Raw genomic sequence first — 14809 nt, forward strand, 5'->3', positions numbered from 1 at the left:
TTTTTTTTTACTTAAGAAGATTGTATTGAAATTTTGAGACAACAAATATGAAATTTGACTTGGTATTCTTATATATTTTCTTTTTTACTTCTTCGTCAACTTATTTTTATTTTTATAGTCGTTAATTAGATTCTTCTCTCCCCCTTGGTTTATTTATGATGAAGAACAATATTATCGTCAACGAGAGGTAATTTACAATGACTATGATTGTTACTATTATTTATTTGAGTGGGTTAACAAAGGATTAATATAATTATTAGTTAATCATGTGGCTATGGATTGGGATTATTTGACAGATGGAGACATGGTGCGTTGTCTTTTTAATCATACAATTCTTGGTCGGCATATGTTTCCTCTCTCTTTTGTTTCTTATCAACTAATCCAATTATTCGTAATTGTGTATATAGTAATAAACACAAATCTGGTTGGTTCATTATGGTAAATCAGTATAAGAATTCGTGTGTGCATAACATTACTATATACTATTTTACTACCACCTTAATACCTTATGAATAATGAGATATTTTTTTCGTGTATATTTTGTTAGGTGGAAAAAACTAATCCCTTAAAGTTTTATTATTTTTACGAGTAAATGAAGTAGACCAGACGATAATAATATTGGATAAATGTCTTGGATCGAGTACGCACAACATAATGTTAGGCGTTTTATGTGGATAGATCACTTGTTTGGATAAGATCGATCTGGATAACTAACTAATTGGTTACACATATTACTACTATAACTTTAACGTTTCATTGACGTAACAATTACTCCATTAGGTAGATGTTCTTATTATATTAAAAACCTAGCTCTTGTAATTTAAAATAACTATATATATTTACCCAAAAAAATATATTTGCTACAGTATAAGTTATTTTGCTTTTATTTTAACATTTTAAATAGAAAACACAAATTTTACATTTTACAACGATATTATTTTTTCTTAAAAATCACTTTATATTTCATTGCATGTTTGTAAAGTACAAATGCAAATGAAAAACATTTCGGCTGTTTATTTGAGAGGTTTACAGTTAAGAAATGAATTTCGATTAAAACTTTTAAATTTTTGTGTTTATTTGAAAGAAATATATACATATATGTATATATATTATATACCAGGCCGTTTAATATAATAAAAATTGTTCTCATATTCTTATAATATTTATGTTTTGGTTAAAGGGTTTTATTCTTATAATATCAACAAAAAGGAATATCTAAAAACAATACAAAATCCATGTTATACGTTTTAACTTGTAACACTTGTTCTAATAAAGTTTTGATTGATTTTGTGCAAGTTACCAACATTCATTTAACACATGGCACATGGCAGAGTAGTATACAAGTAAAATATACAGTTAAAGCCAATGTCAAAAAAACGTGATTCGTGAACGATGTTCTCGCTAGTTTCAAGCCATGTATAAGGAGAATTAAAATGATTAATTTGTGAGACAATGGTTTGAAACTTTCACTGAAAATTATATATGTATCTAGATATTTTAGGTCTATATAAAAAAAATTCAAATGGATCATTTACTAATTTTGGAATTAAAATTGTTCATATACAGTAGAATTTTAATAAATAACTCGCAAGCTCATTCTTCGACATTTTCGGAAGATGACTACACCACGAGCGATGACAAAATCACTTTGGAATACCGATGTGATGTCTACCGGAGTTGGCTTACGTACGCTCTAACTAGTTCAAGTTTTGAAAAGTTTAAAGAAGAGTGACGACAACCACATGCTACATAGCCTACATGCATGGGATGATATGCTAATATTGTTCTAAGATATAAGTGTTAGGTTATGGCTTAAGAGTATATATATAAGTTGTTATTGATTTGCCTGGACCCGTATTTGATTCATCTTCATTATGAGATACCTATGAAATATTTACAAACGATAACAAAGCTTTATTGGGAAATTATATCAATAACTCTTTAGGACAAATAAGATTGTTTACTTGTTAGTCTTTTGGCATAAAATACATAGAGAATAGGATTAACACAACTAGTTTTTCTAGAAAACATCATAAAATATTAAAATTAAAGAAAGGGTTTCAAGTAACTAGGTAGAAATAATTATAATCTCTTTTGTTAAAAGTAGTAGGCCATGCATATCAAAAAACATACACACGATCATGCGTTCTATTATCTACTAAAATTCCCAAGAAATAGTAGTAGAATTCATATGTTTGTTAATTATGATACTGACAAATATACGTGGAAGGGAAATCTTAAACTTCTACAAGTTAATACAATTCACACATATACTGTATCATATCGTAATAAGTGAATTCCCTATAATAAATGATTTTTTACATCTAAAAAACAAAAACAAGAGGATTTTTATATCTTTTAACAATGGATTTCAACCCTTTTTCAAAAGAAAATATATATATTCATCTCATTTTCGTTTATCGAGTATACATAACACGTTCATTTTTATTTTTTATTTTCTTTTTTGATTTGAAGATATAATACAAAAACACGTCTTATAATGTGCACAAACGGTTAAAAATGTTTGCGTATATGAAAAACAAAAGCTCGTGGGTCGTGGCCATATTTAGTTTGGTAATGGACAATGTCAATTTCTAAACGTAACCAAGGCAGTGGCAAAGCGGTAATATTCGGGTAAACGAACCTCTCAAGTGCAAGCCCCACACAGATGCGATGCCGTAATCCTTAATAGTATTTCCCAACGTAAGTGATGACTGAACAACACACAAGTCGAGTCGTTCGGCGTTTTATGTGCATTGGTCTTGTCGTTTTTGTACTCTCTTTGTCTTTTCCTCCTTCTAGGTTTTTTTAGCTTTTACCAAAGCGACGAATCGAGTATAAATTGGTATATTATCGGTACAATCCAAAATTCCAACTTAACAAAACGTCAAATTTGAATTTCTTTTTTTCTTGTCTTTTTAAAATACTAGAATTTCATCGGCTGTAATGACATTTTTAGGTACGTCTCTTTCACGTGTTTGGTTATAATATTATTAGTTTATTTTAGCTAATTATGCATCCCTCACATGTCCAAAATATTGACTATAGAAACAAGCTAAGAGATACAAAAGCTTTTGGTAGTTGGCGAAAACAAAATAAAAAGGCATTTGGTCAAATGGAAGCAAAACAGTTGAGAAAATGAAAGTCAATGTTGAGTTTTTAAGGCCCAACAATAAAAGGAATCAAAAAGTTTGACATGGAGAATGTGAAGTTCGTTCATCTGCACGACTTTATTAATAGATTGAACCGACGAGGGATCAGATTTGGAGTTTGAACGTAGTTGGACAACTTGAGCGTTAACAAGAACCACATTAGTGACAATCAATTATTTTACTCACAATATATGATCATATATATTGCTCTTGTAACAAGTCACATAAACCATTGTTTTGTTATTCTTTCCAACCTCTTCTTCATCAACTTTTCCAATAGATTGAATTCACACACATGCAAGAACATCAATCTTGAGTTCGGACTATAGTGTGTTGTTTCCCTCGACTCTTAAAATCACACATAGATTTTGTTTGTATTAATATTGTTGTCGAGTATAATTTAATACCATAATAGTTTATAGTACCAAACGAAGGTTGAGTAAAATCACGGGTTATATCGTTTTTCGGTCAGCTAAATTAAGACAACCATAAAAGGTTATAAAAATTTCGAAAAGAAAAGAGAGTAAATTTATAGATTGTAGAACAAAACAGTATTATAACTATTTTGAATTGTACATATATATCATTTTTTCCGTTAAATCATTTTCATTCTTAAGTTATGGAAACATAAAACAAATCCCCTATATATTAATAGAGAAGCATTCTCAAAAAAATGCTGATGTGTCGTCGTTAGAAAGTTTGAGACACCAATGAATTTATTGCCTTCATTTTTAAGGATATTTACACATAATTGCTATTGAATAATTAAGGAATATTCTTTTTTAATTAATTATAAAAAATAAAACATATATATTATAAATTTTATTTTAATCATTTTTATAACATATTTAATTATTAAGATATAAAATTATTAGATTAAAACGTTTTCAAAGTCTGAAATTATTCACCTATTAAAAAATTGATTACTATTCACATATTTAAAGTTTCCAAAATAAAATTATCATAATAATCATTATTATAAAGACTTGACTTATTTTATACCATTAGTATAATATTTCACGGGTGAAATATATTCTTAAAAATAAAAGAAAATTTAAACAAAATAGAAAATCTTGCATAGATTGAAGAAAGAATAGATTATATGATCAATTGGTACATAATAGTTTGATTTAAACATATTCTCACGGGTTATATATTTTGTTTTTATATAAACAAATTTTTTATCTTAGAAAATAAATTTACTCATAACATTAATTTTACTGCCTAGATTTATCCCGCATATAGTGCGGGTTACTTAGTTTGACGTTATTTCAGAATTTCCAATAAAACTACTTGATGGTATCCACCGGCTTCCACTATTGGGCAGAAAATAGGCCCAAGGCTCATACTAAGTAGTGAGATCTGAGCCCCCCTCTCTCTCTTCGATTATATCCTCTCGCGAAAAAGCCCAATAAGACGGGTCACAAAGCGGGTCGAATATATCTAACTGAAACTTGGATCGGATCCGTTGGTGAATCATCCTCCTCCTCAATGCGAGTGGTGGACAAAGTGAATTTGCAGAGAAGCAAATGAACACGACTTGCCATTAGAGGAGGAGACCATCATCAAATCCTCTCCTCTCTTTCGGAAAAATCCCTAAAAATAACTCTACACGATTTCCTGCAATGGCGACTTCGGATTCGAGCTCTTCACAATCATCATCATCATCAGGCACCGAATTCGCCGATCCAAACCCTAGTACCGATCCCGAGACGAATTCGGAGCGTGTTCAAAGTCAATTGGAGTCAATGAATCTCTCTCAACCTAGCGAAGTCTCTGATGTCACCACTCGCACCGATTACAGCGGCGGCGATGATGATGATGACGACAACGACGAGGTTGCATCGGCCAACGGGAACGAAGGCGGAGTTAGCAATGGTGGTTTATTGCATGAAGCTGTGGCGGGAGCTAGCGGAGGAGAGGAAATAGAGGCGGAGAATCCTGTGGAAATGGAGGCTGGGGAAGAGCCGCCGAGTCCGACTAGTAGCGGTTACGATGGGGAGAGAGGGAGTAGCGGTGGAGCTACCTCTACTTATAAAGCTGATGATGCTAGCGAAGGTGAGATTCGGGAAGCTAATGTGGATGTTGACACCGCTTCGCAGCATGAAGCCGCTTGGTTGCCTGGAAAACGCCATGTTGATGAGGTCAGTTTGATTTAGCTCCTTCACTTTAGTGCCATATTCATGCATTAGAGGAGAGAACAAGGATGAATTAGTAGATTGGGTCTAAGTTCTAGGAATGTGGTTGAATTGGTATTAACGTTCTGATAACACTGACATGTGAACTGATCAATGTCAGAACTGTGGAAAATGTGTAGTGAGTGATACATGTGAACTGATCAATAGTGATTATCTTCTCATCAGCGGTAGATGGAACTTCTGAGAACACACTTTTAATATGAAAAACGCAGGATGATGCGTCTGTTTCATGGAGAAAGAGGAAGAAGCATTTCTTCATATTGAGTAACTCGGGCAAACCGATATATTCCAGGTTTAGCCATTTCTTCATATTGAATCACCAGATAGGGAATGGCTGCATTGCGGGGTTTTGTTGTTTTAACTGATTTACTCTTGTTTCATTTCTTTTTGTAATCATCGTATCTTTTAGATATGGAGATGAACATAAGCTTGCTGGATTTTCAGCTACTCTTCAAGCTATTATTTCTTTTGTGGAGAATGGGTAAAATATGCATAAGCTTTGTCTGTTGCTCGTTTCTTTTATGGTTATTTTTTTCATGTTTGATGCCTAACCCATTGTTTTTTTAGTGGTGACCGTGTCAATTTAGTCAAGGCAGGAAAACACCAGGTATGAAAATTTCCCTTTACTATCAATTATATAGCTTGGCAGAGGTGCTTATAGTAGTGCCTACCACTAGATACACTGGTGCGTTAAATTTTCAGCTAGAGAAGTGTTTTGTTCGTTTACACTGTCATTGGAGATATTTACTAATGTCATGTCTAATATATCATTAAGATCACTGTTGATAAAGGAGATTACAAACATCTTTAAAATGAGATGTCCTGGTGAAAATTCAGGTTGTCTTTCTGGTGAAGGGGCCAATATACCTGGTCTGCATAAGCTGTACAGATGAAACGTATGAATATTTAAGGGGGCAATTGGATCTTCTATATGGTCAGGTAACAATAGACTCCTGTGTATCCTTTCTTTTAAACTTTGTCATGTTTGAGTGTGCGGTTTAAATAACCAGAATGCAACATTGGTGATGCAGATGATACTAATTTTAACAAAGTCAATAGACAGATGTTTCGAGAAGAATTCAAAGTTCGACATGACACCCTTGCTTGGAGGGACAGATGCTGTCTTCTCATCTCTTGTCCATTCTTTTAGCTGGTTTGTCTCTAATTTGCAACTCTTTAAATTTGCTGTGTTTTATTTCCTGTTATTTTGTTTCTGAATATTAATTTGGAGATTGAGGCTACTGATCTCTAGAAAAAAATGGATAATGAGCACGACTTTCACTGGAATTGCTAGAAAAGGTCATACTATTTCATGGATTAGTTTTATCTGTTAGAAACCTACAATAAAATTGAAGAGACAAATTTTTAACACAAAGTAATAAGAGATGATTTGTGGAAGACGAAGATCTCCAATTATTATCAAAGTATATAATACAATATTCTACGTAATAGTTGTTTGAGTCTGTTTACTGTCCTTCCCACAGATGTAAAACTGTTGTTACACACATTACATCTTTTCTCTTTTTGTCTACCTCTGAGTTCCATTTCTAATAATCTTCGAGAAATTTTTTTCCCATTTTTAGGAACCCAGCTACATTTCTTCATGCCTATACTTGTCTTCCCCTTCAATATGCGTTAAGGCAAGCTACAGGGACCATATTGCAAGAGATTTGTGCCTCTGGTGTCTTGTTCTCACTACTAATGTGCAGACACAAGGTAAAACCCCCGTATCCAAAAGATCAACGTTTTTTAGCCGGGATATCCAGCATAGTTAATGACTGTATGTGTGTTTTACGTGCAGGTTGTCAGTCTTGCTGGTGCACAGAAAGCGTCTCTCCATCCCGACGACTTGCTTCTACTCTCAAATTTTGTCATGTCATCAGAATCATTCAGGCAAGTGCCAAATATAATTGTTCATGTACCCACAGTGAACCATACATGTGTTTTGTATAGCTTGTTCTCACTGCTTCCTCTCTGCTAGCAGGACATCAGAATCTTTCTCACCAATCTGCCTACCAAGATACAACGCTCAAGCCTTTTTGCATGCCTATGTCCACTTCTTTGATGTGAGTCAAATACTTGTAAAGAGCTTCTTAGACTCATCAACAGTGCACAATGTGAAAATATTAATTTACTCGGTAATGCAGGATGATACATATGTAATATTGCTTACCACACGTTCAGATGCCTTCCATCATCTCAAAGATTGCCGGTAAAATTAGCTTTCATACTTGAAGATAGTTGTATTCTGTTACATGATAAATTGCCGAATACTGATAATAAGCATGTCATTGAGTTCCATAAACTTGTGCATGGTTAGGGTTCGCCTTGAGGCTGTTCTTCTCAAGTCAGATATTCTAAGTATGGTTCAAAGATCAATTGCGGAAGGTGGAATGCGTGTAGAAGATTTACCAATAGACCGCAGGCGTCGATCATCTACCACCAATCAGGGACAGGATACAGCTGTTCCCGACGCATCTGTGGGAACCGGAGGTCCCTTTGGAATTTGGCATTTCATGTACCGTAGTATATACTTAGATCAGTACATTTCCTCTGAATTCTCACCTCCAGTAACTAGTCACAGACAACAGAAAAGGTAAAGTCACGAATCTCCATGGGAAACCAAATGATTAGTATTTGGAATGGAAAAGTACTGATGTAGTAGTTATGTTGTGTTGCAGTCTATATCGGGCATACCAGAAACTTTACGCTTCAATGCATGATAAAGGATTGGGACCCCACAAGACTCAATATAGAAGAGATGAAAATTACAGTAAGTTCGAATTTGCACACATGTTTTACCAAAAAGATGAAAATCCTTTTCGATGCGAACTGACTATCTTTTTACTGCAGCTCTTCTATGTTGGGTGACACCAGATTTTGAACTCTATGCAGCATTTGATCCACTTGCAGACAAGGTGAGAGATTCTTTAAACCTTTCCCATGAAGTTAAAGATAGCTTAAATCGTAAAAAACACTAATCTCTGATAATTATAATACTGATGAAATTATATGGCAGGCGATGGCGATAAAGATATGCAATCAGGTATGCCAAAGGGTAAAAGATGTGGAGAATGAGGTGTTCTTGCAAGGAGCTAGCCCTTTCTCTTGGTGATGATAAAGTTACTACTATTCACTCTTAAATATATGTGTACGTTTTGACCTTTCTACTATTTTGACCAATGACCACCTATATTGTGCTAGCACCACCCACCTTAATAAGGCAGTAATGTAATTGTACCCAGAAACCCTCGAAAGAAAGCTATTTCATTGCCTTTATTGTTATTAATTTAGCTTGAATAGTCAAAAACTGAGATGATGTAGTGAGCAATTATTTAAGGTTTTGATGGAAGGATGTAGACTAGAGTTGTTGGTAGTAAAGAGTTGGTTGTTATGTTGTGTGGTTACAGTTTAAATGCCCATTCATTATTCACTGTGGTGCTTCTGCGTTCTTTTATCTGGGTTCTGTCTTCATTATATAATAAAAAGTTTTGATTATAATTAATGGAATTGTGAGATAATATATAGTATGTATTTTAAACACATTGTGATGATTTAAATGGTCAACTGATATTACGATTTGATCCATAAATAAATTTGTTAATACTTTTGAAGATAAATATACCATATATGATAACTTGTTTCAAAACTAAATTGTATAGTTGTTAATGCAATGCAAAACAGTAAATTACATAGTTTTTAATATATAAAATAAATAAATGAAAAATATTGCAGCGTTTTAAAAACAAAACATAGAACACTCCAAATTCAAAAACCAAGTTAATAAAAGATCTGAAATAAAGACCAGGTTGCACGATCGGGCTATACAAAATGAACAATCCAAACATTACTATAGATTTTACCAATGTATATATCTTCAAAATAGAAAAGATAAAGTCTAGTTAGGGCGTTAACATCTATCTTCTTCACAATGATATCAATCTTCGAATCATTTCTTGATAGGATTCGCCAAGTTCTTTTGTGTTTCAGATCATATAGTTGCAGCTCGAAATCGATTTTTATTTTTTGTCGCAAGATATTGCTAGGAATGTGACGTAGTCACGAAGGAAGGTTATTGTTTCAACCCAAATTCAATTTTACCTCATTTACATATCCAGTGTCTTAGTTGGTTGATCATTACTATATTTGACAAGTTTTTTTATTTGTATGACAAGTTCTCGTATGACTTTAGTATTAAACTCTAAAGCGAATCCAAGAGATCCAAGATTAATGCAATGCCGCTTCAGACAAAATCTGAAATTTGTTTTATCTTCTCTAGACATTACGGATGAACAAGGGTTTAATACAGTGCTTCTAATTAAATGCTCTGCTTAAATGCACCTGTTCTCTAATAAAATATATTATGACATCGAAGTTAATGTACTTAATTACCAAGTATATAGTTACACATTCATTACGAAGTTAATACATATTTAATTCCTCATTAAATATTGGTGTAACATAACTGTGAATAAGGGAGATTATTCATCATCCTCTGTTTTTTTTTTGAGAAAAATGCCAATAAAAAACCTGAAATTATTTTTATTTGGACGTTTAATACACAATAGTTTTGGATTAGAATAAAAATACTACCAAATAATTAAAATGTGTCATTTAAAACCCAAAATAATTAGTGTTGTTATTTTCATACACACGATTTTTCAACAAAATCAAAATTCCAATTTTACCCCGGTTATCTAATTAATTTTTAATTTTTAATAGAAAAACTTTCGGTTTTCTGTTAACCATATCAAACCGGAAATTAATCCCGGTTATCTACTTTTTTCTCTCTCTTCTTCCTCTTCATCTCTCTCTAATCGTCGAATTCATCAGGAGGAATCACCAACTACTTCACGAGAAGGTAAGAATAAGAAATTGAATCAGAGTAGAAAAAACCCGAATTGCTTTTTGTTTCTGGCGGTGCCGTCTCGTCGGTTTCCAAAATCTTCATTTGAGACTCACGCGGAGAAGAGTAAGAAAGAAAACGAGTATCGTTAAACAATTTATAATCAACATTTGGGGTTTTACAGAGTTACTAATGGATGATGGATACGACGAGAGCGAGGATGTAAGTCTATTTACGCCTGAATTTGAGAGAGATTAGGAAAAGATAAATCCTTTTACATTTTCGTTTTGCATCTCGTGAAGGTATTAAGCTTGCTGGAACATTATGGGATAAAGAAGCATTGGCATTAGCTGACAAATTCAACAATACAAGTGAGAATCGAGTGGCTCATTTTTAATTCATGCCCAATTCGGATGCTACAGACTTGAGAGAATTCGTTTTCTTCACTTGTGTTTTTTTCAGTCTTTTTTATCATTGTTCTGATAAAATTTGCTCTTTGGTTTTTTTTCCCTTCTTCGTTGTTGCTTATATTGACGAGTTTATAAGAAAATTTGGGGAAATTTGTAACACTTGATTAATTAAAACCAATATGTATATTCATCTTGCAATATTCTGATCTGAGTGATCTCTCTTATCTGATATCGAGTGTAGGTGTAGCGTAGGAGGAGGAGGAAGAAGAGAAGTACATATTAATTTCCGGTTTAATATGGTTAGCAGAAAACCGAAAGTTTTTATATTAAAAATTAAAAATTAATTAGATAACCGGGGTAAAATTGGAATTTTGATTTTGTTGAAAAATCATGTGTATGAAAATAACAACACTAATTATTTTGGGTTTTAAATGATACATTTTAATTATTTGGTGTATTTTTATTCCAATCCAAAACCATTGGGTATTAAACATCCAAATAAAAATAACTTCAGGTTTTTTTTGGCATTTTTTCCTTTTTTTTTTTTTCAATATTTAGATTACAAGTTACTATACCATTCGTGACTTCGTGTACTAGACTACTAGGTAAACTTTTAAAGACAATCCAAACATTAATTGCATAGTTTATTATTTGTGTATATTATGGAGTTTAACCATTGTGTAAATTGTGTAAATAGTTTAACTTTACATACTCTTACCGTTGTATAAATTGTGTTTCTAGGTACGTCACAAGTTACTATACGATTTGTGTCCAAATTATTGCATATTTTAAAATATAAAAAAGCTTCAATAGATGCGCCAATATGTAGCTAAGAAAAAAATCACAATACCTAGCTCAATGTTTGTAAAATTAAGTTTATTTGTTTCCAAGTAATGCAACAAAATTAGATAATAAATACTAACATAAGAAAAAAGGAAATCTAGTTAGTACAATATACTATATGTGATGGATCAGTCAAACTTCATCAACTTCGGGAGACTAAAATTAAAAAACAAAAACAAATGTAAAAGTAAATGTTGGCCACTAAGCTTAACTATGATTATGAATTGCACCTTTTACTACTGCAAAACACTCAAACTGTTTATTACGTGACTGCCCCTTATCTTACTAATCTCTCTCCAAACCAAAATAGGCTTTTCGGTATTTCACCGCTTGTCATTTGTTCCTCCTCTCTCCCACCCATTGACTTGTGTGGACATGATTTCAAAACTCATCAAAAGCTAAACTATTCTTTAGATATGTGTGACCATTTAATTTTTAATATATGAAAATCAAAGACGCACTAACTTTTTAGGATTCAAGCTGTTTTCTAGTATTTTTTTTTCCCTTTCTATTTTATATTTACATATATGACCTTTTTCTCTTCAAATTGTTGAATATTTCACCCACTATTAATTGATATGTGATATGTCGACAAAAAAAAAAAATTGATATGTGATAGTCTGTCTTTTGTTTTTCCTAATATTCACTTTTCATAGTAAGATTTTGAGTTTTGATAATTAGAGTAGATTCCAATAATTTTTTCTAAATGAGTTAGTGTCACATACCATTGTGGAAGATTTTTTTTTATTGCAGTGCAAAAAATTAAAATATCGTAAGTGTTTTGAGCAAATATACAACTCTAAGAATTCGACAACGTTTCCATATTAAACTGTGGCGTTGGTAATGGATGTGGGTAGATACTTAGTGTTGGGCTTGCCTACATTTAGAATCTTAAGAATTGAAAATGCACATAAAATGCTTATGATATAATTACTAGATATTTATTTTCTTGTAAAAAAAATCGACTGCTTAATATATTGTATCATTTTGCAAACTTTACGAATCATTGTGCATAAAAAATATTATTTGCACTTATGATAAAACATGTGATGTACAATGTATTGGCTAGTATCCTAACATACAAGATCTTAAAACTAACTCACCAACTATAATCATGTAGTAAAAAATCACAGACTTTAAGACATGACTTAAAGTTGAATTTCAAAATATCGTAAAATTCTAATTTTTTGAATTTCAAAATATCATAAAATTCTAATTTTACATCAGCCAAACTTAATTACAGTTAAATGCTTTAAGCATCTAACTTTGATGAGCAGCCATTTGTTCTAATATTCTAGTGTTAGAATTTGGTAACATTAGAAAATGTCGAAAATCCACTAACAACAAAGAGTCTCTCCAAAATTTGAAACTTATCACAAGCATAAAAATAAAATGAATGTATGAAAGTCAAATCAAAAATAAAGAAAAATAAAGGAATACCTTTTTTATTATTTTATATATTAGTTTTTGTTTATTGAAGAAGATATTAGAACACAATTGATATTTACAAACTTCAATAATAGAAAAATCATACTCCTTCTGTATCATTAATGTGAAATATTTCAAATGATATTTTTGTGAAACATAAAAGTATGATATTATGTTAATTTTTTAGCAAGTCGTCTTTTTAACAGAATTTATTTTATGAAATTAAAATAAATCAATGTTTAAAATTAAAACTGTAATCTTTTATGGGCTCTGTTTTCTAACCAAGACTATCTGATTTTAAAAACAATTATGTATTTTTTGTTGCAACAATTTCACATCTATATTAACCTTTTTGAAGTACATTTTGTATTATAACCATAACTAATCATTTATCATTTCAATTAGTATTAAAAGTTAGATGGAATATTTGTAATATAATTTAATCGCGAATGTTAACCACAATACCTTACCTTTCTTAATTACGGTTATTTTTATGGAAATAATTATAAAAAATCACAATTCAATAACACAACTTTTACTGCCAATACACTAAAATATATATAATATTGCATCATCTATATTAAAAATCATATAAAATTAATCGATTATAATATAAAATCATAATATATATATATAAAAGAAAAATATATACCACATGTTAAATCCTAGTTACATAGAAATAAGAAATTGAATACTTTAAAGCATTTCCAACCCATTTCTCTATTATTTTTTTCAAAAAATTGAATAACTCTGTTTTGGAGATATATTTTTCTCAAAACCTACTTTATTTTTAAAGTTAAAAAGTAGAGATATTTAAATTTTAATGTAAAATATAAACAGACATTTCTAAAGAAAAAAAATGGAGAAGTTTATTTTGGAGATGAAAATAGAAATGAGTTGAAACAAATCTAACTCAAGACTCTTTTTTGAAGATCGGTTAAAGTCTTAAAAAATGATGATCTTACAAATAGACAAAGTATTGAATATTAAAAATAATGAACCCAACTTTCCATAGGTAGTGAGAAAAACGAAGAGGTGCATTCAGTAGGCGAATGGCCATCAGATTGAATTCTCATGGAATCATGCTTATAGCCTACTAAAAGCGATTCTAGGTTGGATCGGTTTAAACGTAACTTTGTTTCAAATGGTGAGTTTAGCTATATTGAAAGCTAGGGTCTTGGTTTGCTGGATGTTGTGGTGCATTTTTCTGATCTCTCCATAAATCATAAATAGTTGAATGCCAAAAAAGTTGAAAGTGTCCTTCAACTATTCAAAAACTTATAGGCATGGATGTGAATCATGTGATGAGCAAAAAGATCTCATAGCCAAGAATGTTTTTTTGTGGGTGTTGTTATGACTTCGACCGTTTTGCTAGACGTTACTAGGGATTATGCCGTTTCGTTCTCTCTATTATCACTATTTTTGGATTGTTGTTATGAATTCGACCGTTTCACTTAAAATAATTGCAGATTCTGCCGTTTCGTTCTTTCCATAATTCTATATTAACGTTTTCTCCATAAATTTAAAGTAAACAAAACTTATTAAAATAGAACTAAACCGGTTTATATAAATCATTTGATTAACAAAAAAAATTTGTATGTAAATTTTTAACTTTAAGAAAAAAAAAAACTTCGATGTCTAAATTCCTTAATAATTTACTTTATTATCAATTTTTAATAACATAAACCCGTATCAATTCATGATTCAATGATGTAATAATGAGAGTATTAATATAAACAACTGGTTATTAATATAATCTTCTAGTTAATGTAAAACTGAGTTAATTTAAGATACATTTTGTATATTAAAAAAAAGGAAAGAAATACTTATATAAAATATAGATCACATCCATGCAGGCTAACGTTCAGTTGACTAGCAGCGATAAAAGCAGATAATAAATTCTCACATTTAATTTCCTCTTTTTTTTTTTTT

The 14809-nt window shown here is 31.3% G+C and overlaps 1 protein-coding gene across 1 annotated transcript; it reads left to right on the forward strand.

The window, feature by feature from the left end:
- On the forward strand, nucleotides 4594-8639 carry LOC104786872 (protein SAND). The gene is made up of 14 exons (XM_010512325.2): nucleotides 4594-5296; nucleotides 5563-5642; nucleotides 5760-5831; nucleotides 5918-5957; nucleotides 6188-6289; nucleotides 6382-6503; nucleotides 6934-7066; nucleotides 7152-7243; nucleotides 7335-7416; nucleotides 7498-7562; nucleotides 7671-7946; nucleotides 8032-8123; nucleotides 8204-8268; nucleotides 8370-8639. The coding sequence occupies exons 1-14, from the start codon at nucleotides 4778-4780 to the stop codon at nucleotides 8463-8465; spliced, it is 1836 nt and encodes a 611-aa protein (XP_010510627.1). The 5' UTR covers nucleotides 4594-4777; the 3' UTR covers nucleotides 8466-8639.

The sequence above is a fragment of the Camelina sativa genome, chromosome 5, assembly GCF_000633955.1.
Source record: "Camelina sativa cultivar DH55 chromosome 5, Cs, whole genome shotgun sequence".
Taxonomy (NCBI): Eukaryota; Viridiplantae; Streptophyta; class Magnoliopsida; order Brassicales; family Brassicaceae; genus Camelina; species Camelina sativa.

Coding starts and splice junctions, on each gene's coding strand:
- LOC104786872 (XM_010512325.2), top strand. CDS start 4,778: ATGGCGACTTCGGATTCGAGCTCTTCACAATCATCATCATCATCAGGC. Junction 7,417..7,497: donor CCTATGTCCACTTCTTTGAT/GTGAGTCAAATA, acceptor TCGGTAATGCAG/GATGATACATATGTAATATT. Junction 8,269..8,369: donor TTGATCCACTTGCAGACAAG/GTGAGAGATTCT, acceptor ATTATATGGCAG/GCGATGGCGATAAAGATATG.